Consider the following 27,282-nt stretch of genomic DNA (forward strand, 5'->3'; position numbering starts at 1 on the left):
CCAACCCATGCTAGCATGGAAAGCGGACGTTAAACGATGATGATGATGAATAAAAAATATATATATAAAACACAAAAGTGGGGAGCAGAGTACTGAAAAACTTACTTTTTGTCTCCATCCTTCAATAGCCTCAAAAGATTCTCTGTCCACAGTGGAAAATACCAGAATACATATTTGCGCACCTACAGAAGAAATTCGAAAAACAAATAGAATGTTTTTTGCTCCTCATGTGTGTGTGTGTGTGTGTACAAGTGCATATGTGTGCATGTTGTCCATGGGCATAAAGTTGAGAACAGAATTTGTAAACTGGAACTACAACAACATATGTATTTATTATTTACTCTACAAAAGGTATAGTATATATTTTTACTTTGTGTGTTTTTGTGTGTATGCATGAGTGTCTGCTTGTATATTTTAATAGTAGTATGTTTGCAAGTAATCATGAGTAATATAATGAAGACATACACATATCATGTACATGTAGATATGAATTGTGGATAAGCAATTTGGATTTTAAGAGGTTCAGATGACAAGAAACTGAAGAGCCAGGTATTCCTGTCATTCAATTGTTTAGCCTTAAGTCAGCCCAAATTGAGCCGATAGATGCTCAAAAACGTTTCAACTACAAACATGCTTCTTCGATACTACATTGTCCAAATAGTCTTTCCTTTTTCTATATGTAGATAAGGGATTAAACTTTTGGTTTAAATATCAGGAATTCAAATCCATAGTAATCATTTTGTTCAATCTGTAGACAGAGTTAATATGAAGGGTTACAAGATCATCTGAGAGTGTTATTTCCAATAGATTGGTGATTATCAAGGACTGGCTTAAACAGCTACATTCTCCACGGACACTAAACATCCTAATCATGAGAAGAAAAAAATTTCAGTTGTATTTGGGAAGTAAATAGGTGTTTGAGAGAAAATTACATGTAAGAAATTTAATGAAATATATTATACCTCGATAATATGCCTTAGTGATGGCATCAAATTCTTCTTGGCCAGCTGTGTCCCACAACATTAAATGTATATTCTGGGTACCTACTCTAAATATAATAAAACAACTTAATAATCAATGTCTTCTTTTTTTAAGAAAACTATTTGAGAAAAAAAGATGTTAATATGATGTTTGACTATTTCTGGACAATTTTCTTCATCTTAAATGTTCATCATTGTAAATGGTTCAAGTTTTCAGTCAATTTTCTCCAATTGCCTTCAGATGATATGTTCCTAAACAAGGCTTGGCTAGAATTTAAATCAGGAAACTATATTTATTACTGCTGACTACTCGCTCTGCTGTTTTAACCAGTATTATTTGTCCAGGTGAACTATTAACATGACTACTACACCATGCTCTGACCCAGCTCAGAAATTAACATATATGATATTCAAAGAAACAGAAAAAATTTTTTTAATTATACCAACATGAGTGATAATGAACATCAAAGATGAGGAGAATAGTCTTATTAAAAATATAATTTGAAATATTTATGAAGTGAAGCAAAGATAACATAATTTCAATGACTAATATTTTAATTATTTCATTAGTTCGATAAATATGGGAGAAACTCTGGTCATAATTTGACCTTATAAGACCTCAGCAGAACACAGAACTCATTGTGTGAACCAAAGTATTCATGAGAGAATCATAAAGTGGATATGTATTTTACATGAGCAGACATTAAAAATCAATAACAATAGTAGTAATAATGATGATGATGATTGCTTCTGATTTAGGCACAAGGCCAACAATTTTGAAAACTGGTAGTAGGCGGGATAAGCCAATTCCATTCACACAAGTAATCTGTGGCTGATTTAATTCTCAATGTTCCCAATCAAATACAACCTTATATATCCTGTTCTCCCAAATGATGATTTGGTGATTTGATACATTTTCGAGCGAGATCGTTGCCAGTGCCCCTGGACTGGCTTGTGCGGGTGGCACATAAAAGACACCATTTCGAGCGTGGCCGTTTTCGTGCGGGTGACACGTAAAAGCACCCACTACACTCTCTGAGTGGTTGGCGTTAGGAAGGGCATCCAGCTGTAAAAACTCTGCCAAATCAGACTGGAGCCTGGTGTTGCCATCCGGTTTCACCAGTCCTCAGTCAAATCGTCCAACCCATGCTAGCATGGAAAGCGGACGTTAAACGATGATGATGATGATGATGACATACATCCAACAATAACAAATGACAAATTTTACGTTGTAACTATTTCATCTGTATCTCAATCAATCCTTCATCTTAGAGTCAAGTCACTGCACTAATTAAATGACTATACAAACAAGCAATAAATCCAAGGATAAACTCACATTATTTGTTTCTCCAAAAAATCAACACCAATTGTCTTCTTATATTCTTGTGTAAATATGCCTTTGCAGTAACGCTGGATCATGCTAGACTTACCAACACCACCATTTCCAACAACTACAATCTTTATAGAAGTCTCAAAGTCTTCTCCATACATTTTCTAAAATTTCAATCTGGTAATATAAAAAAAAAATTTAAATAGCTGAAATGAGCTGTATTTAATAATTGTATTAGTATTTCTCAGAACATTTTCATCAGCCTTAGAAAAAAAACATCTTATTTTTTTCAATTTATCAAATTATTATTAAATTTATTTAAAAAATAATTGTCTGATAAATTTTAATAATTTTTGTAAGATATTCCTTGATTTGAAGAGCTGACAGTTTACACTCATCAGTTCCTAACATTGGCACAAAGTTTGAGAAATGTAAGAGAGAAACATTGATTCCAGTATGTGTCTGGGCCAAATCAGTTCAAATGAGGATTGAACTTGCAACAAAAAGGGAATTATTCTGCAACATGATAAAACAAGGCAATAACAAAGAGGATAAATCTGTCTGAATATACCAAGAACAGCACTTAATAGTGCTACACGTCAACAAGAAATGCAGGCAACTCAAGTACAATTAAAAATTATCTTAAAATATATGATGTACATCTATGCTATTATCGACCAACAGAGAAACCATTTTGTCTGATAATGAGTGCATGTAATATCTCGGCTAATGCACCAGTACACTTTTCAGTGAAATGACCCAATTGCTTTTCAGTTTGCCATTTAATGAAATGACTCTCCAAACAATCAAACCAAGATACAAATTCAGCTGTCTGAGAAAATTGGCACTCCCCTCTATACAATAATTACAAATGTCTACATGGAGCCTATATTGAAGAAACTGAATACTTTTCTATGCAGCTATAGAGGGTTGAACAACAAATTTACACTTTATTACCAAGAAAAACTTCAAAAATATCATTCATTCATGTCAGTAATTCTATAAAATATTACCGTAATTTTTTAAAAAAGTGATTTAATAATTCGTGTAAACATTCTTACACATATAAAGACATTTTTTGGTTTCTGTGATTATCTGCTGGGGTAGTTTATAATTAATTCTGTGATAAGTGTATGTGATATTATTGAGTATAACAATCACCATTAATGTAGAATATCAGTTTTAGGTGGGGGAAAAAATATCAAAACCTGATAATTTTTTTAAAAATCATTTATTTATTGTACATGTATTAAGAAACAGGTACTAGTTGATTTCCACCCAGGTCAGTGCACTATTTCTTGCAGAATAGTTAAGAACCCAAACAACTGAAGAAAGCTTCCAGGGAGATAGCCATGGCAGCAAAGATCAGCTCAAGGTAGTTGATAGATCACAGAACCTTTCTACAGGCAAATGCTATTTTGGTCCTTGCTGTCGAAAGAGTAAAATGTTGACCTTTAGATATTTGCTGAAGCTACAGAAAAGTCCCTGACAAAGCAAATGCCTTAATGAAAAGAAACAGGTTGCAACATCTTTAAATAGCTCCTGCAGTTTCTATTTGAGGAGAAGCATTTCTGATGTTTATTCCATCCATTTACCATGTTGTATAACTGGATTTATGTTTGTTTATATGACTACGTAAGTACAACCAACTCAGCTTTTTGGGTATCCCACACTTTACATATGAAATAGAAAAATCTTCAAAAATACTTGACAGACCACTTCATTTTGGTTTCTGTGCACACTAAGAATGTAGTGATTGGTATATGCAAATAAATTTCAACATAATACCATTACAACTGTGACCAACCCATCTTTTTTTAGAATAAAAACTGTTTTTCAAATTCGTACCAACAAAAGTGATGGGCATACCATCTTTTTAAGGCAGCTTCAATCATGCTTAGTGTCTTTTGGGTATGGGGAGAATCCACTAGTAAAGATACAACATCAATCTTTCTAATGACAACTCGACCCCCACAAAGATGGTGACTCAACGACGAAAAGTCTACAACGGCCAATCACGCGACAATGGTCTCCAGTAAACAATAATACAAAGCTCGTGACTGTGGTGACTCTAACGCCAACAGCGAAATTGTCAGTTCACAGTCCGGGTTCACATCCTGAGATCGATGTTACCAGATGAACTTCGCTTTTACTGAAGTCGTAGATCAAAAGGACTGCATCAACCCTGACACCTTAATCCAATCTTATCCTTCTAATTAATAATCCATATAAATTGAATTAAATTTCTTTGAATATTACTTCAATTTTAGCGCCTGTGCAAGAACCAAAATTAATCAGAGCGTCAAATATTTATGAGAAATTCGGTGATCCAAACTGTTCTCAAAATGAAAGATCGCTAGAAATTCTTGTTTAGAACTGTAAAGCCTGGGATTCGTAACCTTTTTTTTTTTAAGCTCAGGGAAAGTATTCAGCATTTTAAGCTATGTATATACGCGTGTCTATAACCACAGTGTCCTGAACATAGTTTTTTTTATAATAGTTTCCATGTTTTGTGTGATGTCACTTTAGTTTACAGGTTCCCAACAGTGTCACGGCACACTTGTATATCACGAGGTAATGCTAGGGGCATTGCAGAAATTAAATATTTTATAAAACGAGATAACTATAAGCTTAAAGTCTAACTATAAAGTTATGGTAACTGTGCTTCCTTTACTGAATAAAAAACTAAATAGTTACGGAAATATATAACTTTATTTTAAATACATTTTTAACTTTATGATGAACGAATTAAGTCAAAATGTTTTTAGCTTGCTTAAGGTGCGTCACAGGTAAAACAAGTTTGGAAATCATGGGCTTGCTGTTGCTAAAGAAACATTACGGTTGTTTATAACTTGATACAATTATATAGATATGTTTTTCTTTTCTTTGTTATTGTATTTCGTTGTTGACTACAGTTGTTATTCTTGTTTTTTTATCGTTTGTTATCTCTTATCGTCTACTTTTGTTTGTCTCTTATTGTCTGTTGACGCGTGTACTATTGTGTATTATTATTATAGCCTGGCCAACTGTCAGTTAACAACAGGCTCTAGCACATGGTTACTACCATTGAAAACAAATATCTTGAAAGTCATTCTAATGATTGTCTATAATTTGATATAATTATTATCACTTTGTTTTTCTGATTTTTTTTCCACAAAGAAATCCCCCTCACCACAACCACTATTATTATTATTAGCACTGTCGTCATTAAAATTAAATTAAAAAGAACAATTTACCTTGAATCATATTTGCAATACAGACTCCAGTATTTTCAGTCACTCCCCAGGAATAAATGTTTTCATACACAACAGATTACGATGTTTCAGGAGTTAATAGTGTAGACGATAACGTCGCAATGCTATGTATTTAAGAGAGTACCTCAAAAAAAGGTTAACCACACTGACAAACCATTGTTATACAGCTCGACATGTCAACACAAGTCTTGTCTAACACAACATCTTTTACTCTCAGCATGGTTTCTTGTTTTATACTGGTCTTCTTTCATTGCCTTACTTAGCGAGTCTTGTCTTTTCTTTCGTAAAATATTTCTTTTCTTACTTATGTCTTCTTGTTACTTTCTTCTGATTTCCATATCGCCCTTTTTAGATTTATTTGTTATCTGTTTTCTTCCTACTTCTTATCGGTTACTATAGAAAAAAATCGTGTTTTATTCATGTATGTATTCATGTATTCTCCAGGTGGACTTGGTTTCCTCGTATCAAGATTATTTTTGGCTTCAAGTAATTACAACATTTATAAAATGTGTATATGCCTGTATCCATTAATACATGTAAGGTTGTTTTTTAGTCTTGAAATGTGTCCAACCAAGAAGCAGCTGGTCTACAGTAAAAAAGAAAATAAAAGGAGATCCTAATTTGAATTTAAGCAATTAATTATCTGTAAGCAGGTACTACAGTATGATATAGTTCAACAGACTGCAGCCATGGCTAAGAAACTTATCTTTCATCAGCACAGTCTATCAAGTTGCGAGCAAGTACCACAGGGAAGTATTCATGCTTCATGCTTCTGTATCCATTACTGGATAGCCAGTTACGTCATAGTGGGCAATGCTAAACCTGAGCCTAGAAAGTAACTTGCATAATCAACACAGTGTCTCTTCTACAGTGACACAAGAAATGCTCAGTTTGCGACCCGTTTTGTGGATCCTGCAGTTGACCAACATAGTCGAAGTTAAATCTGGTAAATAATCGTACTCAAACTTGAGATTTTACCGGTGACGATACAACAATAACCAATGTCATTGTTGTGTATTTCGTTAACTGATAAGTTTAACTCCCTTTTTCTTTCTTTCGTTCCCAAGTCAGCATTGAATAAGTAGATCTATGATGAAAACATTCAAATTGTGATCATCCAGTCATGTTGCGGACTATATACTACCAAGACCATATAATGCAGTATGTCCTTCCCTTTTCAGGCAATAGGGTGTTACCCGAAGGAAATATCAGTTATTTTTAGCATGTTAAAAATAGTCTATTCCTAGAGAGAAGTAGTTAGAGCAGAGAGAGTTATGTGTTCTGCCCAACTGATTGGCCATCATTACATCATAGCAGAAACTTCAGTTGCGTTTCAACAACCCAGTGAGTTATAGGGCTTTCCTATAAAGTGTTATCCACCCCTGATTGGAACTCTCCCATATGACATGTACGCATGCTCAGTGACTTGCTTTAACAGTTGCAATCAGCTGAATACACATTGCCAGTGACATTTGACATAATTACCCACACTCTGTGGTCAGGATTCTTTTTTTGGTTTGATGTCGGTATCGAAGGGATTACCAGACGCCGGACAATACAGTGAGAGCAGCTTTCACTCACATCGTGGTATTCGATGCTGTGTACGTGTCTGTCGTGGTAAAATATGCCACTCCTTAACTGTTGCTTTGCTTTCATCCGTAGCACGAGGTAATTATGTCACTATCTGTGAAATTCGGCAACTTACAAAGATCTTTAGATCAGGCAATACTTCACCGAGAGGAGATATAAGCTTCTGCTTATTCCTGTCTGAAGTATCGTCCGATACTTCAGACTTATCGTCCGATGAATTTACTTTGTTGACATATCGACAGAATTTTTATACCTTTCAATCAAGTCCGCCATTCTTCCAGTAATATACTGTCCATATAATCTTAAATATTTCTTTAACTCAGGCACAGTAAGTACTTCGATAGCTGAATCATCAAGCTGCTTTATATCCATAAGACGTAAAACATTAACAATGGCGTGGGTTAGCCTCCGGAAGTTTAATTATCTACATGGAGCGCCGCCTAGCCAAGGGAGATAACCTACTTATAGGAAAGCCCTATAAGCGATTCACTTATACCTCGTAATAAATTGAGGTTAAAGTGAAATGTAGTGGACTTGAAGGAATAACATAAGTACAGAATTTCAGTGGTACCTATCTACAGCTATGTAGACTGGGCTGTTGAGAGTGTAGTATCTTGGCTACGGATAAAGAATACGGATCACCAGCTCTTCAACTGTAAGCACTAGCGCTATCAACTATGCTAGACGTACAGCACTTTGCTGCAAGCAATGGGAACGTTGTGCAATTAACGAGTGGTCATAGCTCTCATTTAGTCAATCTCTTATATTCTCTATCTCTCCTTTTCCAATGTCTCTAATTATTGCAGATCGAGCGACTGCGTAGAGGCTCCCCCATAGTGATAGTCAGCACCCTATTCAAATATGGGCTTTAAGGGCCATTGTAAATGGAAATATCACTGCCGACCCGACAGTAGTTACATTCCAGAGGCCTACAAAGTCTTATTTTGGCTCTAGTGATAGTAATGATGGTTCGGTAAGTAATTTTGGAAAAGAAGTCAATGATGTAATTGTCTGCCTTATTATTAGATTGGTTAAGCAAACATGAGCCAACAAGGGGACCTCAACCTGTTAGAAATAGCAACCAACATTTCCACCAAACCACTCTAAACAGACCTATTGTATAATATATTCCAAATGAAACAATATCGGAAAAATAAGTCGAGTGAGTCATGGCTTTAACATCTTTAATCAGGAGTCTATGACTGACCGGGAGCTAAGCAACAACAATAACTTGTCTACGACTCTATTATAGGCAAGAATACCGTCTCTTTTGTATTAAGAGCAATGCCACAAATAATAGAGTTCTGATAATATGAAGAGAAAAAGGGGTACCATTGTTAGAGTATAAACATGGAAGTAGAACATAATATAGAATCAAACGAAATATTCTCTAGTTACAGTTAATATTTATATAAGTTGACGAAAAGAGAAATTATAATTAGTATCCAACGTTAATAATAACAGTGGAGGGATTTGTTCTTGACATATTTGCAAACTGTTGCTTTTGAAGGTATGAAAGAATGAATGTAGAGCGGTGGGAATGGGATTATAAATAGTTTGCAGGGCGGCTTAACTTTGAGATATGTCAGTAGAGTTCTTATACAACAGGAGGTAATTCAGTTCAGCAGAGATATTTTTTCCTCTTCTTTTCTTTTTTATGATATTCATTTAATGAATGGCAGGTGTAATATGAATAGGCGGTACATAGAAATATGGGAATATATTTCATTTATTGGAATTTTTATATCAAATCATAACATGTGTTCATTTTCTGACTGTAGTAATCACAACAATAACCTTAACAACAATAATTTCTAAAATAAGCATAAGGACAAATTTTATGGGTGAGGTTAGTTGATTAAATCGACTTCCATTATTTGACTGGAACTTTATTTTCGACTTCGAAAGGATGGAAGGTAAAGCTGACCTCGATGAAAATTTCCCTGGTTAACGATTGTAATAGTTGTTATTCAGGCACTAAACCAACAATTTTAGGAGGAGGGTGTTAGTCGATACCATCAACCCTAGTTTGCTTAAACATATACAACTACACACAATCACATACACACTCGTACAGAATCAGAAGTTTCATTGAAGGAAGTAATGCTTCATTGATTTGTTTTGTTTGTGTAACAAATCATTGTATCATGTAAACATGTCTTAGTCGGAAGAGAAAGATGGTGATCAAGAATCTTTTGAGGCTTCTGTGACTGGTTGAAAGAAGGGAGGAAGTTAGTCTCCAATTAGTGACCTGACCTAAATGCTCCAATGATGACGGACTAAATGTTGGTGGTAGATTGGGTGACGGTTTACGTATACTGGTTTTCTACTACGCAAAATAAATAAATAAAAATCTTTCTGCAATGGAGCCCATTAATAAAATTAATATATTCTCAAGTATTACACTCGACCATCCACTCAACTAAATGTATTTATGCTTAAGGAAGAAATTGTTAATTAAATGGATGAAATTTCAGATGGTCTTAATTAATTCTTGAGAAAATGATTGTTATTTGAATACTGTAAGTAAATGGATATACGTCGGTTTCGACGATGAATATTCAGTTGCTTGATCAGTTGAAATCTCTTCTCATTTAATTAGTGGATATTCCACAAGGTGTGAGATAAAGTGTATGACAAAGCAGGATCTTTGAATAACAGGCTTCCAAATAATTTCCACCTACTCGTACACGTATGTATGTGTGTATCTAGTATGGTACAGAAAAAAAAATACAAATGAGTTCTGAATATTCGTGTTGGGTAAGAGTAGATATATTTGCTATCAAAAAGCTTGATGGAGAACTCATTTCATTTCAGCGGGTTTACTCGCCTGCGCGCACACACGCACACGGTGTGTTCGGGTTGAATTTGACAGTTTGCATAAAAAAGAAAAGAAAACACATCCCATCCAAAAGTAAAAGTATTAAAAAATTAAAATAATATCAACTAGATTATGGCTGGGAGATAACAGTTTACTCAAAGTAGCCACCTTCAGATTCCACCACGGTCTCAAGACAGCTCTGGTGCATGCGTTCCTCACTGTGCCCTTGGGACAATCTTCGAACACGTTGATCTTGGCCACCAGCTTCGCCTTGGTGTTGCAAATAGAGCGGTTGGTGTCTTTCTCAACACATTGTAATCCATAGGATTACAATCGGGAAAATTAGAATGCCAAACAACCACTGTTGACGCTTACCGGAGGCTTCGCAAGGAGCTGAATTCTGCTGCTACACATTGCCTTCTAGCATCAACCTTCATCCATGGTTTGATTATAGACTCCTGTAGCTTCACATAGCGGTCTGAATTGAGCCTAAAGCCCTGTTCAAAGATACGGAGCGGTATGACATTACCATTACAAGAGATACATCCAAAGACCATCACAGTTTGGGGGAGCTTGGTTTTCATGATACATGGGACATCACATGGATTGCAGGCAAGCTACCCGTCGTTCTGAGTGTTGTGCAACTGGCCCTGGCAGAAGTTTTTTTTTTTTTTTTTCATTTTAGAAGAACCAGATATATCCCTGGCTCATCTGGATGCTTTAGATTGTTCAGGAGCTTCTTTGTCTTCGTCAACTAGTTCTCCTTGTCCTTGGCTCTCAGATTGTGTCCCTTGTGTTTCTTGTACGAGCGGTAGCGAAGGTTCTTATTCGGCGTCTGCAGTTCTTTTGTCTCATGAAAACTATTTTTTCTTTAATGGAGTGCTAATTCATTATTTTACCTTTATTCGTCTTTGATGTTGAAATATATGCCACCGGTCACTGAGTTATTTCCGTTAGCTAATTCTTGTTACACACACACGTGCACGCACGCACGCACGTAAACAGTCATTGCTGTAAACTTGATTGTTCTCTCATAGGTGCGCGAAGAAAATGATTCTTCGATTACATTAAAACTTTGATCAAAACATTTTCAATATTTGGGCATCGTAGAAACCTCTCGTGTATACATAACTAATCAGTATAAATAAGCCAATAAATAAATATTTATGAAAATAGCCTTTTCTTCTCTTCTATGTGAACAGGGAGGGTCAGTGCGTCAATAATATACGCGTTTCCCACGGATAATTGACGATAAAAAACAAAAAAAAAAACAAAACATAACTTTTACTCTACTCTGAGCGGTCCTATTAATGAAGCCGAATGACATTTGACCGATTTTTTAATATTTATATTCTGATGTGTGTTTTTTTTTCTTGCGTTTTACTTTACTTAATTCACTGTTTGATCAATCGGGACGCTATAAAATAGACGTGAAGTCTATTTTATAGCGCGCCTTGCCATTAATGTACGTATACGATGGTAATTCAAAAATCAAACGCACTCTTATTTCTGTATTTTAGTAAAACAAAAGCAGGGGCATTTTTCGAAACTAAGAGAGATGGAGATAAGGTTAATAAAGATTTATTAATACATTGACAAGACCTACAATTGTTTCAATTCATCGCTTATAGTATAAAATAAATCAAATTTAATTTAATTTAATTTAATCAATTTGGTTAATTATTACAAACCAAAATATCACCAGGGAAGAACGTACAAAGAATTTATATATATCATATTTAAAACATAATGAAAACATTAAATGATCAAACAGGAAAAATACAGTGTACCATTAAAATTAATACATAATATTAAAATATATAAAGTTATAAAAATAGCTATTGTAATAAATTGATATAAATAACAATTAGATTTGGTTGATTTTATACTATAAGCGATGAAATGAAACAATTGTAGGTCTTATCAATGTATTAATAATCTCATCTCCATCTTCTCTCTTGGTTTATATACATACATACATACATACATATATATATATATGTATATATATATATATATCGGAATTTTTTCCGGAATTTTCCCCCTCTATCTGACGAAGAACCATGCACGAAACGTCGCACCCGTTCTATTTTTACATCTTAAACTTTCTCTGAGCGTCAGTCTAACGCATTCACTGTGTACCTCTTTTTGACTTTTGTTGCTTTTCCAATTCTTTAAAAATTTGCGCGCGCGTGCGCGTCTGTGTGTGTGTGTGTGTGTGTGTCCTTAATAGTTTTTCCAGTCATTCGAATAATGTCTTTTACCACTTAAAGGTTACCAAAATTACTACTTAAACCAGCAAAAAAACCTGCCCCTAAGAAGCAAAAACAATAGTAAAAAAGAATAGCTGCCAAATCTCCCTCTAATTATGCACAGCTGTATGTAGTTTGCAAGTGTTAATTGAACATCTTTTTCGCTATCTTTTAAAATTCATAAGTGGTAATTAAGCAATAGCCTACAATTTTATAATTTTAAACAAACGAAAAGTATGAAAAATTCTTGATTTTGTAATTTGATTATTTGACTATTAGTGCATAAAGTAAACAAGCAACCACTCAAAAACTTTCTGTGACAATGTAATTCGAAATGGCCAGGCCTATCCTGGATACATTATGTCTATATGAAAGACAGGATGGGCACGGCCGGAACACGTTAATTGATAGATTTGTTTGATTAAGAGTGACTACGGGCTGGCTGTGAAAAGCAAGGACAAATTAAATGATATAGTCTTAAATATATTGTGTGAATAAAAGACGAGATGGTTATCTTTTGGTACATCTGTCATTATAGAGATGAATGATTATGGCTAACCTAGGGCTAAACAACATCAATAACTAGAACCGGTGAAAATAGATGATTCTGCACACTGGGGGAAAAACTACAAAAAAAAAAAACACTCAGAAATCACCTCTCCTCGCAAAGCACGAACTTTTCTAGATATTATGAATGTTATTAGTTATAAACTGGTACTACTAAAGCAGCACGGTCCCGAACGCGCAGTCGCGCTAGCTAGTCGTGAGTGGTCGACCCTAACCCTATCCCTAACCCGCGTGTGCAAATGAATACGTGTTTAGGGTTAGGATCGACCACTCACGACTAGCTAGCGCGTTCGGGACCGTGCTGCTTTAGTAGTACCTTATAAACTATTGGTATGTACATGTATATTCATGGTGATTGACAATCTGCGGCCGCAATGCTTCACTTCAGTCGCAGTACTGGACGATGTCACTGGCGGCAAAACACGAAAAATATTGGAAACACAACGGTAAACACAGCATTCACATTTTAATTGCGTACCAAATAACAACACAAACCCAAAGGCCAAATAAAGGCAGCATGTAACCTTGCAACCAAACACTGACTAAAGGTAATATTACAGTTAGAGACCAGCAGACCTTCGAAACACGACTGTCTGGGAGTTAAAACTTAGTTGACAGTAAAAATATACACGCATATGATGCAAATGGAACTATAATTGATGAAACAACAAAGCCAAAAGCGAGAACTTAGTAGATATGTCTGGACTTAAACTGCAGGTTGTTACATATCTACTATTACTACTACAACTACTACTTCTTAATGATGCGTCACAGTTGCATTCCAACTCTGGTAAACTTCTCAGGGCTATTGTCTCACTCTCGTCACTCCTACACTCGCCCACTCACTATAACCTCACTTCTATCCTCTCACGCGCTCTTTCCCTCTGAATACGCCCGCGCACACGCTCATACACACGCACACACATGTATGTATGTATGTACACACAATACCTTTCGTCCTCTCTTCGTCTTTACCCACCTTCTCACTTCTCATCACTGATAATTCTTTTTGACAAACCATCTTCATCCTTGTTTTTCTTTTAATCGTCTCTCTTTTCCCTCTCTCCATACTTTTCTTCCTATATCTGTTTTTAGTTGCTTGCCCGTCATTATTTTTAATTGTCTATCTCTACCTCATACCCCAACTTTCTCTTTTCTCAAAGCTTTTTTGATTTGCTTCCTCTATTACAATTTTCTTTCTCTCTCACTATTTTCTCTCCCCACTCTTTCTGTCTCCCTCTCTCTCAATTTTTTTACCTCTCTTTCTTTCCCTCTCTGCTTCTGTCTCAACTTCTTTCTCTTGTTTATCCCCCCCCCCACTAACTATTACACTGTCAATATAGACAATTGTTAGATTTAGTCATCTCCCTTTACGTAATTTCTATATTTTACTCTGTATCTCTTCCTTGTCCTCTTTCATTCAAACATTCACTGTTGTTTCTTTCTTTCTCTCTCTCTCTCCCGCTATATATACATAAACCAATCACTCTATTAAACGTTTCTTCGTCATACGCTTTTTCTTTCATTCTCTCATTACTTCATCAACTGCTACTTCCGTGCGGGATACACCACAACTTCTAGGCATGAATAAGTGAAACAGTTTATACAAAAAAAGAAAAAGAAAGAAGAAAAAAAAGATAATTTACATTATATATTGTCGACCTCCCGCTGCGGAAGCACGGGTGACCAAAATTTATGACAACAGAGATTAGTCATTTATCAAAAATTTCACTGCTGAACTATAGAACTCGGTACCACCTTGCCGAGAGAATTTTGTTTCTCGCAATTATTACAAACAAAGAAGCTAAACTAGATTGTTTAATCAGTGGTAGTACACGGGATGTGAAAACATTACGAAGAAATATTTAAGTACTATGAAAGTATACTTGCACACGTAAGTTGTTTTCCTCTTAATCTTATCAATTAAATCGGTAGACATTAAGTTTTTTTTATACTAAAAAAAAAAAACAACTGCAGGTTATTTTTGAGAAGCGTTGTGTACTTTTTCTGTTTATTCTTAATCTTCGTGTTTTTGCACGATTGAAAAAAAAGTTTCGGAAAGCTAACATTTTAAAATTCTTCGGGAAGCGACACTGTGATAGTTTCTATATTTAACCGTGCGTGTATATTCCTATTTTTGCTCCTGTTCTCTTCTACTTATCTACTAGAAACGTTTACTTTGGAATTTACTTCTATTGAGAAAAATAAAATCGTGTGCATCAAGGTATATTTGTAGAAAATTTCACGAAAAAATATTAATTTTCCTGGAAGTTAAGAATTTAAGTGGACTCTGTTGGAATTTCCGAAAATTGTCCCCCACCCCCATTCCAAAACACTTTCACCAGAAATTTTTGTATATTCGGATTCTACATAGTAAATACTATATGCATAGCAAATTTCATTAAAAAATATTCATTTTTCTGAAAGTTATGACCTCCCAAAGTCTGGGGGGTAAAACCCTGTAGTTATGCCCAAATATATTTTACACACCTGTCGTATACGTCGGTTTTGTTTTTTTAACTTTACTTCATTTAGAGAATTAATATATATATATATATAAGTATAATATTTTGCTCAACTTCCGAACCTCTGAATTATCAATATTTTCATTAATTTTCTAATTTACAAGGCGAAGTATTTTCCCTTACTTTAATCTCGGCTCTTGTTCAAGTTTGGTGTCCCAAACTAAAATATTTACCTCAAAATCATCATCTGGTGGTTTGCATCTCGTAATTTTATCTCCACCTATCTTATCCTTTATTCTTTCGCTTGATCTCTTATTCCTAATATAGCCACCTCAGGCGCGCGTGTGTATATGTTTTCTTTGAATCGCCATTTGAAGGGGGTATAAACGAGATTATGTGACATTCGTGCCTTTCTCGCTGTTTCTTCGTAGAGTAGTGGTTGAGACAGTTGCCTAGTCGACAAGCAAAAGATCAGCGGTTCGATTTTCGTGAGAGCACAAGTTTTGATTTTCCTAAAATTTAATATTCATGATTTCTAGCTATAGCACAAGTGTCACACATTTTGGAAGAATAGTGTGGATTCTGTATGTGACATAAGTACGTAGTTGCTTTGGAGTCGTACACTACTGTCTACCATTCTCCGTACTTTTACTACTACTGCTGCTGCTGCTGCTACTACTACTACTACTGATAATAACAATTCTTTCTTTAATTGCCTTATGTGAAAAGACGGAAAACGTTACAACAATTTGTTTACAATGCTATACGAATGAAAGGGATTTAGTTTTGGCCCTTAATACGTTTTGAATTCAAATTCCTCCTAACTCAATTTTGCCTTTCATCTTTCCGGAGGTCGATAAAAATAAGGTATCAGTCAAGTACTATGGTGAATTTATTATTCTTGTAAAGAATCCTAAAGGTGAATGGAATTATAAAAGCAGACGCTTGGTGCAGTATTTATATCGAGTACCGAAGAAGTTTTCTTTCTACAAGCCGAGTTTTCGTTTCGGTTTCGATCCCCAACAAAAGTATTTCACTTACGTCTGTAATTCAATCGAGGAATTCAACACAAATTCCTTTTCCAAAATCAATAAGACTGGTATTTTCTCGTCTCAAAACATTAATTAACGAAATTAACAACAGTGGGAATTGAACAGAGTAAGACCAACAAAATACTCTAATTGCTTTTACTCTAGTATCCTCCGTTTCTAATTAGCTCTCAACGACGGATAAACTGATCTGCGGTATTTAGTTACACAGATTCTGATTTTGAATCCTGCCAAAGTCGACTTCACTTTTCGTCCCTATTGGCTAAGTGAAATAATTACTGGGTTCCATATAAAATCGACTGTTCCTTTCCTCAGTTTGTGGCCGTGTGCCAATCTTGGAAACTATTACTATTATTATTCGAGCGTTATCAAATTAGGCATTCGTTACACCAGAAACTTTTTTTATTCGTGTTAGGTTTTCTTTAATTTCTCAAATGGACTTTCTGCAAAAAGTTTATCAAAATACCATTATTAATTGGTACTATACTTTGGGTTCACTTATGTCATAGACATGGAAATTTTGTATCTTAATTCCGTATGTGGCATTGTTTAGCATTAGTTAAGTAGACAACGCAGGTTAAAATTTTTTTCCTCTTCAGGAAAATGAAGTGTCGCCTATCGCAAATTGTCGAATTGAGACGGATAAATGAAAAGGCTAAATTAGATTCAAAATAAAACATCTAAACGTAAATATCGGTACAAGACCACAAATTTTGAAGTTAACGATTATTTATTCCATTCAGATTGGAAGAAGGAAGGAAATGTAAAGTCGATCTCGGTGTACTTTAAACTCAGAACGTGGATAGATGAGAATGAATGTTATTAATCTTTGGCATTTATTCTATCGTCCACCCACCCCACCGACAGTGATTTTTAACTGTGGGACTGGGTCATTTCCAAGGGGAGGGAAGAGTACAACCAGCTGAATTCTCCATATAAAAGTAGAATACTAGATGCGAGGAAGAAATGGTGGGCTGTTTTGGTAAAATAATTTTAAAAAATAAATATGTGCTACGCGAAAGGAATTCCAAAATTCAAAAGGTAGAAATGTGAAAGACAGACTGATGACCGAAAATGTTTCAGCCTTGACCATCCAGCCTTATTTTTAGGCATAATATATCGAGGAATATATTATTCTGTGTTTTTGGTTGCTATTTATTGCTAGTGGTTCACTTAACGTAGAAGTTTTTTTTCTTTTGCTCTACTTCTTTACATTATTTATACTTATTGAGTCCAGAGGTGTGGTGTATTTAGAGAGAAGTAAATAGTCTTTCTCATTCTACAGTTTCAGCTATTGCATTGCTTTTTCTTTCTTTTTTCTTAAACGCAAATTTGCAATTATGTGAAGAATTCAATGATAAGACTCGACAGACGGTAGCATGAATTATTTTCCGTCTACTGACGTGGCATTTTGAGAATTTCTTTGATAGAAGCAGGCAAAGCAATAGACATTCTTTAATCTTTACCCTGCCTATCATAAACAGATGCTACACGAATCAATGAAGGAGTTAATATAGTCGGGCGTAGAAGTAGTAGTCAAATCTATAGATGGAAAAAAAATATCCTGAAAACGGGAAGGACACATGGTAGTTCGCGATACCATTAAAAATCAAGATCAATCTTGATTGAAACGTCTTTGAGCATAGCCTGCTCAATCTGAGATGATCTGGGACTAAACAATAAATGCTTTTATTTCATTATGATTGCTTTTTTTTCTTGTATATATTGGCGTCTATTTATAGATAACTATGTATGAAAGTAAATTATTTATCCATTTCCTAATAGCACTTTGTTGTTGTTTATTCTCCAGATCAGGCCGAAAGATCGCCATCAGGCCTTAGTTGAGCAGATTTATGATCAAAGGCACTTCAGCTGTGGCCATCCCGTCTATTTCTACTAGAACTACGTTGATCAATATATTCTTTCATTTTAAGACGCTAAGTTGTGGTTTGAGAGAGTTTGGCTATTATTTCTAGCATATTGAGTGACCGTGTAGACGCTCGATTTCTTACATTTATGCTTGCATCTATTTCTATTTTGGTAACTCTCTCATAGATTTTATAGATTCCATATTTTAATTGATTTCTGACTTGTTTCTGCCTCCTCACTAGATACGTGTATATGTACGCGCGCGCGCGCGTGTATACAAACTGATAAAAGAAAACACGTGCGCGACACGCACGCCAGACACGAAAACTCACGTCATCATAATAGTCATTGGATAATATTCTTTTATTCGTTTCAGTCATTTCACTGCGGCCATGCTGGAGCATCGCAACAAAAACTCAGATGGATCCCCAAGGGTATATGGGCCCCGGGTTGAGAAACACTAGTTTAAACTGACACAAATTTCACACACCACATCTAAGTTGAAAGGATCACAGAGTATGAAATTCAACTCAAACAGTGGCCAAATATTTAGTTTAAATAAATGCATGTGTGTATGCATATTCTTTTGCTCTTTTACTTGTTTCAGTTATTTGACTATGGCCATGCTGGAGTACCACCTTTAGTCGAAGAAATCAACCCCAGGAATTATTCTTTGTAAATCTAGTACTTATTCTAATGGTCTCCTTTTGCCGAACCACTAAGTTACGGGTACGTAAACACACCAACACCAGTTGTCAAGTGATGGTGGTGGGACAAACACAGACAGACACACACACACACACACACACATATATATATATATATATAGATATATGACGGGCTTCTTTCAGTTTCCGTCTACCAAATCCACTCACAAGGTTTTGGTCAGCTCGAGGCTATAGTAGAAGACACTTGCCCAAGGTGCCACGCTGTGGGACTGAACCGGAACCATGTGGTTGGTAAGCGAGGAGAATTGGAAATTCTTTCGTTTTGTGATCACAAAATAAAGTGTTAAAATATCGTATGGAAAAAGGATTTTTGAGAATCATAATCTCTGTATTTTAAAATGTGAATTTGAAAGATTATGTGCATATAGTATGCAGATGTTCACTGAAAGTATTATTCCTTGGCCATGTTGCTGATACAAAAATAACTGCTGTCAGACCTTTAAAAACAAGAAAACAAAATAAAACTCACATCACCCTCCAAAAATACTGTTCTTATCAGGAAAAGCAGAAACAACACAGCTTTCAATTTTTTTTTTTTTTTTTTTTTTTGTAAAAATTCCCATCTCTGTGCTTTTGTAAGAAGATTAAATAAGCTGTTATTAAAAGATAATTGTTTTCAAACATTTGACTAATTTGTTACAGTGAATAGAGCTGTCAGTTTTGTCTGTGCACTTTAAATCATCTAACTTCATTTACATCAGAAATGAATGAACTGGAAATATTGGGTGAAGATTAGCATGAACTGACCAGTTCTGAGAAAGTAGAGGCTTCTAGTTGTGGTAGGAAAGGCAGAGAGAAGAAACAGTATATTTCCGGGTCAGAAGTTAGTGTTTGAGTGATCTCATGTTAATTTAGTAGGGTTTTTTTGTTTTTTTTTTTAGTGTAGTCTAGAATGCCTGTATGTGCAATAGTATACTATCCCAGAGGAGGGAGCACTATTCCATTATGAAGTACTTCTGAGTTTTATATGTTGTTTAGTAGTTGTTGGGAATGTTATACTATTTTCTAGCTCTGAAGAGAAAGGCCTGTCTTTGTATGCAGTCTTTGCTATGTTAAGAACATGCATTTGCCAAGTGAGGTTCTCAGTGATAGTAAAGCATAGATTTGAAACTATTGTGAGGGTTCTAGTTACATGATATTCATATTTAGGGAAGGTGAAGTGTTATGTTTCCTTTATAAGTATAGCAATTGTATCACTTTGTGGTTGAGAGAGACAAGATTGGTATTCCTACTGGAAAATGCTTCTATGGGCTCTGTTCACAGTCAGTCTAGGTTTGGCACAAGGTGTCTAGGTTGCAAGTGGATGACACTTGGATGTGGAAAATTACAGAGGAATGTAGAGTTGGAAATTTGATGCAGTAGTGAGCATTGTTGAAGGAGATAGCAAATAGGTTATTAGTGTATAAGAAGAGTATAGAGAACAAATGCTGAACTGTGGGGATACTAGAGTTGATAATGTGGCTCAGATAGAACTCTAAAAGCATAAGTTGTGATAATTTGATCTGAAAGGATTTGCATTGACAGTATTTTACAGTACAGAATACTTCATATCTCTGATCTTCTTCTTGCAGAACCTTAGAAAATCTCTTACTTTGTATGTTGAATATTGAGCTTACTTGTAATGTATACCTGATATCAATTTCAATTTCTACCTGTCTGATAGTGCTTTTGCTTACTTTGTCACCAATCTTTCCAGTCTTGTCTCTTTACTTTTCTGGCTCTATTTAAGGTTCCACTCATTCTATCACCATATTACTTTCTGTTTTACCTTGCTTTTCCTACAGCACCCATTTACTCATCTCTGCAATCTGGCCAGATCTACCTTTTATTATGCTAGCACTGATGGTGACAGCCTTGAAGATTTGTATCTGACCAGAAGAAAGGGGTTTCCAGTGGTGGGTGAGTTGTTTTCCTATCATTTGATGATAGTTGATTCTCACAGTTGGTCAACCCACGATTGTGTGTCATACAAATATAAGTGTTAGTGCTATGTACACATTTAGGGCTTTTCATTGTATTTGTAACTATCATGATTTTAGCATAGTTTTATTAGCCTTTTGCTCTTCCTGTTGTGAACCACTTTACAATATAGATTAGATACATCTTATTGTGCTTCAAGCCCTGGAGACGTTGTCAAGTCAACCTAAAGTATTTTCTCTACACTATTAGTTTTATTTGTTTTCATTCAGAGTTACTATTCTCTTATTGTACAGTCTTCATTTACTCCATCTAGAATTTCATTCAGTCATTGTTCTCCTGGTTAGATAGGGAGAATGCTATAAAAGAGAGGCTGAACATGTTTGTAGGCAAAAATAGATACTAATAAATATGATGATGATGAGGAGGAGGAGGATAATTGTTTTTAATTTAGGAACAAGGCCAGTAGTTTTGAGGAGATGGGATAGTTGATACCATTATACTCTAGTACTTGACTGATACTTTGTTTTATCAATCCTAAAAGGATGAAAAGCAAATTTTTATCTTGGCAGGATTTGAGTTCAGCATATGACCTTGCAAGTTGGGCCCAGTTAGAATTTTGTTTAAGTCAAGTAGCCCACCCCATTCAAAAGGTCCCTGAATAAGGGTTGTTTAAGGATGTTGAATGAAACACTTATGTTTCCAGAGATGAATTATTCAAACCCCATAGAATTCCTCTCAACACATGGCTATGATGCTCCCCCACTACTTCTGCTCGTGATCAGAGATGTCAGCCACCAAGGGACATGCTCAACTGGTTAAAGTCAAATAACAGACAAGCAAATCTGTGGTATTGAACAGAATATGTACTGTAGCTCGTAATCCCTACTAGAAGGATTATAAAGATATGACAAAACAAAATCTGTCAAGAGTGAGTCACTCACAGCTGATTTAAAGTTATATTTGTTTTATTAGTCAGCTGGTGGTGGTGTTTACATCCGAATGTGTTCTCAGTCACCGGTCAACCACGTCCATAACCCAGTTTCAAAGATTTCATTTCATTCATTTAGGCAGGACAAATGTTTCTTCACTTAACTAGATCTGTTTTCTAGACAACTGTCAGTGGACTTGTTGCTTTTTTCTTTCTCAGATTGGTACTTATAATCTCTCTCTCTCTCTTTTTCTGTATATATGTACATACATAGACACACACACACAAATAAACAAACACGCATATACACACACACACATGCATAACACGTATACTAAAGCTTTCTTACTATTTTCTATTACTATTGCATTCCTCGTGTTCTCTTAGCACAACAAAGTACATGTATGAGTGTTTGTCATCATTGTTTTATATGCATATTTTAGCAATATATTCTGAAAATTATTAGAATAAACAAGCTACTCTGGATTTTTGTGAACAAACATGGAAGATGATGCCCTAACTTTATGTGCCATATTTTGACTTCCATTTCTCTTTTTGCTATACTGACACCAACAACACTTTAAATTTAACAGGAAAGGAAAAGGTTCACTGTACTTGTAACTCTAGCCTCTAACTACGACGATTCAACTTTTTGAATGAGGTTGGGAAGAACATATCTGTGGCCAAGAGAAAGAAATATTTTCAGTGATTAGATGTCAAGATGGCCAAGTTCATCCTGTGAGTCTAGAACAGCATCAATGACAAACTATGATGGGTTGATGTGGTCCATTGGCAAAACAACTCAAGATGGCTGAATCCAAACATGTGATACATGAGAATATCACATCCAAGGGCTACATGATGAGGGGAGGGTATTTCATGTTAGGCAAGACATAGGAGAGCTGTGTGATTATGGGACCCACTATATGATGTGGCCTCTAATTTTCAAAGCCAAGGCCTCATTGGGGGCTGTTGTCATGGATGTGGTTGGTATTATGGATGGAAGCCACCAGATCCTGGTATGAAGTTTCTTCCATGACAACATCAGGACCATCACTGGGGCTGACAATGGCTTTGTTGAATGATCTGTTTCTTTGATGTATCTAGTTGAAAACGTGAAGAATTTTTCTGGGAATATGTTTTTTTTTCAGTTTATTATTTCAGTTTTTCCTTGTTTTGTTCTCAGTTGCCTTGTATATCTTGTATATGTGTATTGTAATAGCAGCCATATGTACTCTAGTTTTAAAATACTGTATCTGTGCTTGTTCTGTGAGTTAACTAAAAAGTTGTGTACCAGGAAGGACATTTGGCTGTAATACACTGCCTCAAAAAGGAACCTTGCTAAGTACAATTAAAAATAGGGTCTACGAAGCTAACCCCAGCATTAGCAGGGAAAATGGTCTTAAAGTCTTTGTAACAGTAATTCAGTGTAGGTATGGCTGTGTGGTTAGGAAGTTCTGTTCCCAACCACTGCATGGCACCTTTGGCAAGTGTCTTCTATAGCCCTGGGCAAACCAAAGTGAGTGGATTTAGTAGAAACTAGCTCATTACGTATATGTGAGTACTTTCATATTTCCCATGTATATTTGCTTGCTGTTTGTAAACAATGGCTTCACTAATGGTGTCATTTACTTTTAATCCACTGCAAAAGCATGTCTGGGTTTCTTGACATTTTGCACAATCTTTGTAAAGAAAAAGACTTGTTCATACAGAGTCAATTATTTTCAGTTCTCCTTGTAAACATGTCCATGTTTATTGTTTTACAAACTGGATAAATATTACCACACTTGGAAATAAGTTGAGGCTGATGACAGGAAGAGTATTTAACCAGAGACAGTTCTGCCTGAACATACTCTTGTCGACCCATGCAAGCATCCTATTAAAACTAAAATGATGATATGTGTGCGTGCATCTTCGCACGTTCACATGCACATTGGGTTAAACATTCTGAAACACAGTAATCAGAATATTATAGGGTAAACATCAATATTTATGTAATTATACAGGTATAATCGTACAAGATTTTATTCTTTTGGTAAATATTTTGTACCTCAGTATGGAATAATTTTTTTCCACTTTTTTGTGGGTGCATTCAACATGTCTGACCGCCAAACCCACTGCAAGCCACTTTTTTTTCTGGAAAAGAAAGCTAGGAGGGGTGGTGGGGACCTTGAAGTTTCCCAAGTAAGTTTTGTTTTGCAGGTCTTTTTTTCTTTTCTAGGTTATTTTGCATGCTTTCAACGAATGTGATATCAAAATTACGTGTGAATGACTCCTTTTTCTAGAAAAAGAAAGATTTGGCTGCTATTTCTAGAATGCCCTGCTACCATGTAACAGCTATTTGCATTCACACTGAAATATTTACCAACTTTTTTCCTTAACTGATACTTTATCAATCCCAGAAACCCAGAATGATGAGTTTTAGATGACCTTATTAGAGTTTGAACCCAAAGTGTAAAAGCCAGAAAAATAACACAAAGCATTATGTTTGACACTACAATGTTGCTGCCAATTCAAATAATACTGATTTCCAATATAGGTACAAGACCAGAAATTAAGTGGAAGGGAAATGCTTGATTATATTACGCTAGGTACTTTATTTTATTGACCCAGTGAGAATGAAAGCAAAGTTGATGGCAACAAGATTTGAACTCAAAATTTAATGAGTTGTAACTAAAAATTGCTTTGAATTTTGTATGAGACTTAAAATTCTGTCCATTTGTATAATATGCAATTGTGTATGTAATTGTATTTACCAAAAAAAAAAAAAAATTAACCAAACATTTTATGTACATGCATGTAACTTGTGTTTTTTTTTTTTATTTCTTCTAGCTTGAAGATGCCCCCTTTTCATTGAGGACACAAATTGACATGCAGAATACCATAGCAGAGCATTGTTATAATCAACTTTGGAGATTGCCTTATCTACCAGAACTGGGAACTAAAAGTTCTTTCCAGAGACGAAAACATTCCTACATAATTCTTTAAACTAACATGACCAGAATGGTTATTATTCTGTTTAAATTATAATTAAACTATTTAAGTTCTAATTATGACAATGCAAATATTTAAAGAAGCTTAAGCAATTCCTACTACTTTCAAGGGAAAATACTATAAGAGAATAAAAATGGAGAAAAGTGACTTAAATGAGAATTTTACATACCAAGATGATATCATTCGTCGCACACGGAAAGCAATCCGTGATTTGCACACACTTCGTAATGAACACCTCAGCATCATCAATAATATCAAAATGAATTTCAAAAGCAATGTAGTTGATACAAATGATATAACAGTAGAAAAACTTGATGTTTTGAAACATTCCCAAGAAGCAATAGACTTGGCTTTGGAAGAAGCAGAAATAACAATGCTTTTGACAAAACATTTGCAGTATCTAGAAGGAGAGAACTTGAAACTGCGTACTGAGGTGTCACTTCTGAGGAAAGAGAATGATTGGTTAAGAAGTGAATTGTTAGATGCTCAAACCAAATTGCAAAACTGTCAAGAATCTCTTGTAGTTGCTGAGGAGAAATTAAAGCACTTTGAGTTCATGAAAGAGTTAAATTATGATGAGAATGAGGAAAAAACTGATAATGGTAGTGAGGGCAAATGCCGCCCTTCATCTTTTGATATGAGTTTCTTGGATGACATTATAGAAGACACAGAAAGTCCTGGCTATGAAATTCCTGCTCGATTCCGATCGTTGTATGACTTAATAACACAGTATGTTATGCAAGGTCGACATCAGGTAGCATTAACTTTATGTAAGCAAACAATACAGAATTTAGAAAAAACTAGTCGGTTTAACCCTGAAGAAGCTATAGTCCTACATATGCAGGCTCGCATCTATAAAGATATGGGCAACATGCAAGAGGCTGTCAGAGTGTTAAAGGCTGCTCTTTTAATAAGAGAAAACACTTTAGGTCATGAACATCCTAGTGTGGCAGCAGTTCTAAATAACCTTGCTGTGATGTATGGAAAAAGTGGTAATTTCAAAGATGCTGAAAAAATGTGTAAGAGAGCTCTGGAAATAAAAGAGAAAATCAATGGTACTTATCATCCTTCAGTTGCAAAGTTATTCAATAATCTGGCACTTCTCTGTCAAAATCAAAACAAATATGAACAAGCAGAGTACTATTACAATCAGTCTTTGGAAATATATAAATCTATGTTTGGAAATGATCATATGTCGGTAATGAAAAGTAAAAATAACCATGCTTCTTTATATCTTCGGCAAGGAAAGTATCGGCAAGCTCAGGATATCTACAGAGAGGTTCTTATACAGTTTTGTGAAAAGAAATACGGTAGCATCGATGATGACAGTGGGCATACTTTAACTCCTCAGGAACAAGAAAATGGTGGCTTGTTAATCTATTATATAAAAAAAATATGCGAACGGAGTAAAATGGGTTTGAACGTTTTTAAGAATCCTGCATTAATCACAACTTTGGTGAACATGGGTATACTTCATAGACTTATTGGTAAAAACAAAGAAGCTTCTCTCTTTGAAGAGAGTGTCTTTAGAATGAAAAAGACTAACAGTCGCTATAAATTAGTAACAGTTCCTGAAGAAAATTGATTTACACTGTATACATACATACATGCATACTGTTCTACACTGCTACAACTCAGTTTATCACATCACAATAAATTATTGTGCAATTAAGGTGCTGCACTCATAATGAATGCCTATACACACTGTTCAAGTCATACAACATAAATTCTACTGCATCATTTATGGATCACATGCACTTTAATCTTTGTACTTCAAACTCAAAAAGAAAGTACAAGACTCTTCATGTTTGATATATAATAGTAGTCAAGCAGGCACGTTACTCTGCACACTCTACTGGGAATAAATTTCACTTTGCGTGTAAGCTGCATTGATGTTTACTCAGAGTGGAATTAAGGTACTGCTTACATTTTTTTTTTCACCTGACACTCTACTTTGCTTGGTGTCTACCACTTCCACTGTTTAAGATAAAGGGCATTGAAATTTAAGACTCCAACTCCACCAATTTATAAACTTCCATACCCGTCCAAACCTGAAAGTCAAAAATAAAATACAGAACTCGAAAGTAACACTAAAATCTAAAATATCAAACCTGATTTGTTATAAATTATCACAATGGTAAACATAATGAATACTTCTGAATGAATTAGGAATTCTAAAATTTTAAAACATTTCCTGTGATCTTTTTACACATTGTTTGTTTACTACTGTTATGATTGCTTTCATGCACTTAATTTATTTCAGGCTAACTTCAGAAATATTTAACATTTTCAACTCCATTACTGACAGCAGCTTAATATATATGCATTTTGGTATTTTGGTATACAGACAGGGGAAAGTGCTCAGAACATGTACACTATTTGTTTGAAACTGGTAATTTAATTCTTGTTTTTGCCAGGTGCAATTCTTCAGTTGACAAAAAGAGGAAACATTGACTGTGGCAAGTGATGGAATAAATCATTGGATTTGAAAAAAACATATATATATATATATATATATATATATATATATATATA

At 35.1% G+C, this 27,282-nt stretch overlaps 2 protein-coding genes across 4 annotated transcripts in view; one reads left to right on the forward strand and one right to left on the reverse strand.

The window, feature by feature from the left end:
* The window catches only part of LOC106869411 (ras-related protein Rab-23), a 22,046-nt gene extending 8,138 nt beyond the window's left edge, over positions 1-13,908 (reverse strand). The window contains exons 1-4 of one of the 2 annotated variants that reach the window (XM_014915139.2): positions 13,774-13,908; positions 2,317-2,487; positions 963-1,048; positions 106-182 (exon numbers count right to left, since the gene is read on the reverse strand). In XM_014915139.2, the coding sequence (XP_014770625.1) occupies positions 106-182; positions 963-1,048; positions 2,317-2,471 (318 nt within the window). In that variant the 5' untranslated portion in view covers positions 2,472-2,487; positions 13,774-13,908. Of the gene's footprint in view, positions 1-105; positions 183-962; positions 1,049-2,316; positions 2,488-5,546; positions 6,897-13,773 lie in introns of those variants that run through there. The other variant, XM_014915138.2, reaches the window with a different exon arrangement.
* A 21-nt stretch (positions 13,909-13,929) lies between these two features.
* Positions 13,930-27,276, forward strand: LOC106869410 (kinesin light chain). Of its 2 annotated transcripts, XM_014915136.2 has the most exons (3): positions 13,930-14,688; positions 20,690-20,804; positions 24,586-27,276. In XM_014915136.2, the coding sequence occupies exon 3, from the start codon at positions 24,881-24,883 to the stop codon at positions 26,330-26,332; it is 1,452 nt and encodes a 483-aa protein (XP_014770622.1). In that variant the 5' UTR covers positions 13,930-14,688; positions 20,690-20,804; positions 24,586-24,880; the 3' UTR covers positions 26,333-27,276. The 2 variants fall into 2 exon arrangements, with proteins under 2 accessions (XP_014770622.1, XP_014770621.1); XM_014915135.2 differs by lacking the exon at positions 20,690-20,804.
* The last annotated feature ends 6 nt before the right edge of the window (positions 27,277-27,282 follow it).

The sequence above is a fragment of the Octopus bimaculoides genome, chromosome 10 (genome assembly GCF_001194135.2).
Source record: "Octopus bimaculoides isolate UCB-OBI-ISO-001 chromosome 10, ASM119413v2, whole genome shotgun sequence".
NCBI classification, from domain to species: domain Eukaryota; kingdom Metazoa; phylum Mollusca; class Cephalopoda; order Octopoda; family Octopodidae; genus Octopus; species Octopus bimaculoides.

Coding starts and splice junctions, on each gene's coding strand:
- LOC106869410 (XM_014915136.2), top strand. CDS start 24,881: ATGGAGAAAAGTGACTTAAATGAGAATTTTACATACCAAGATGATATC.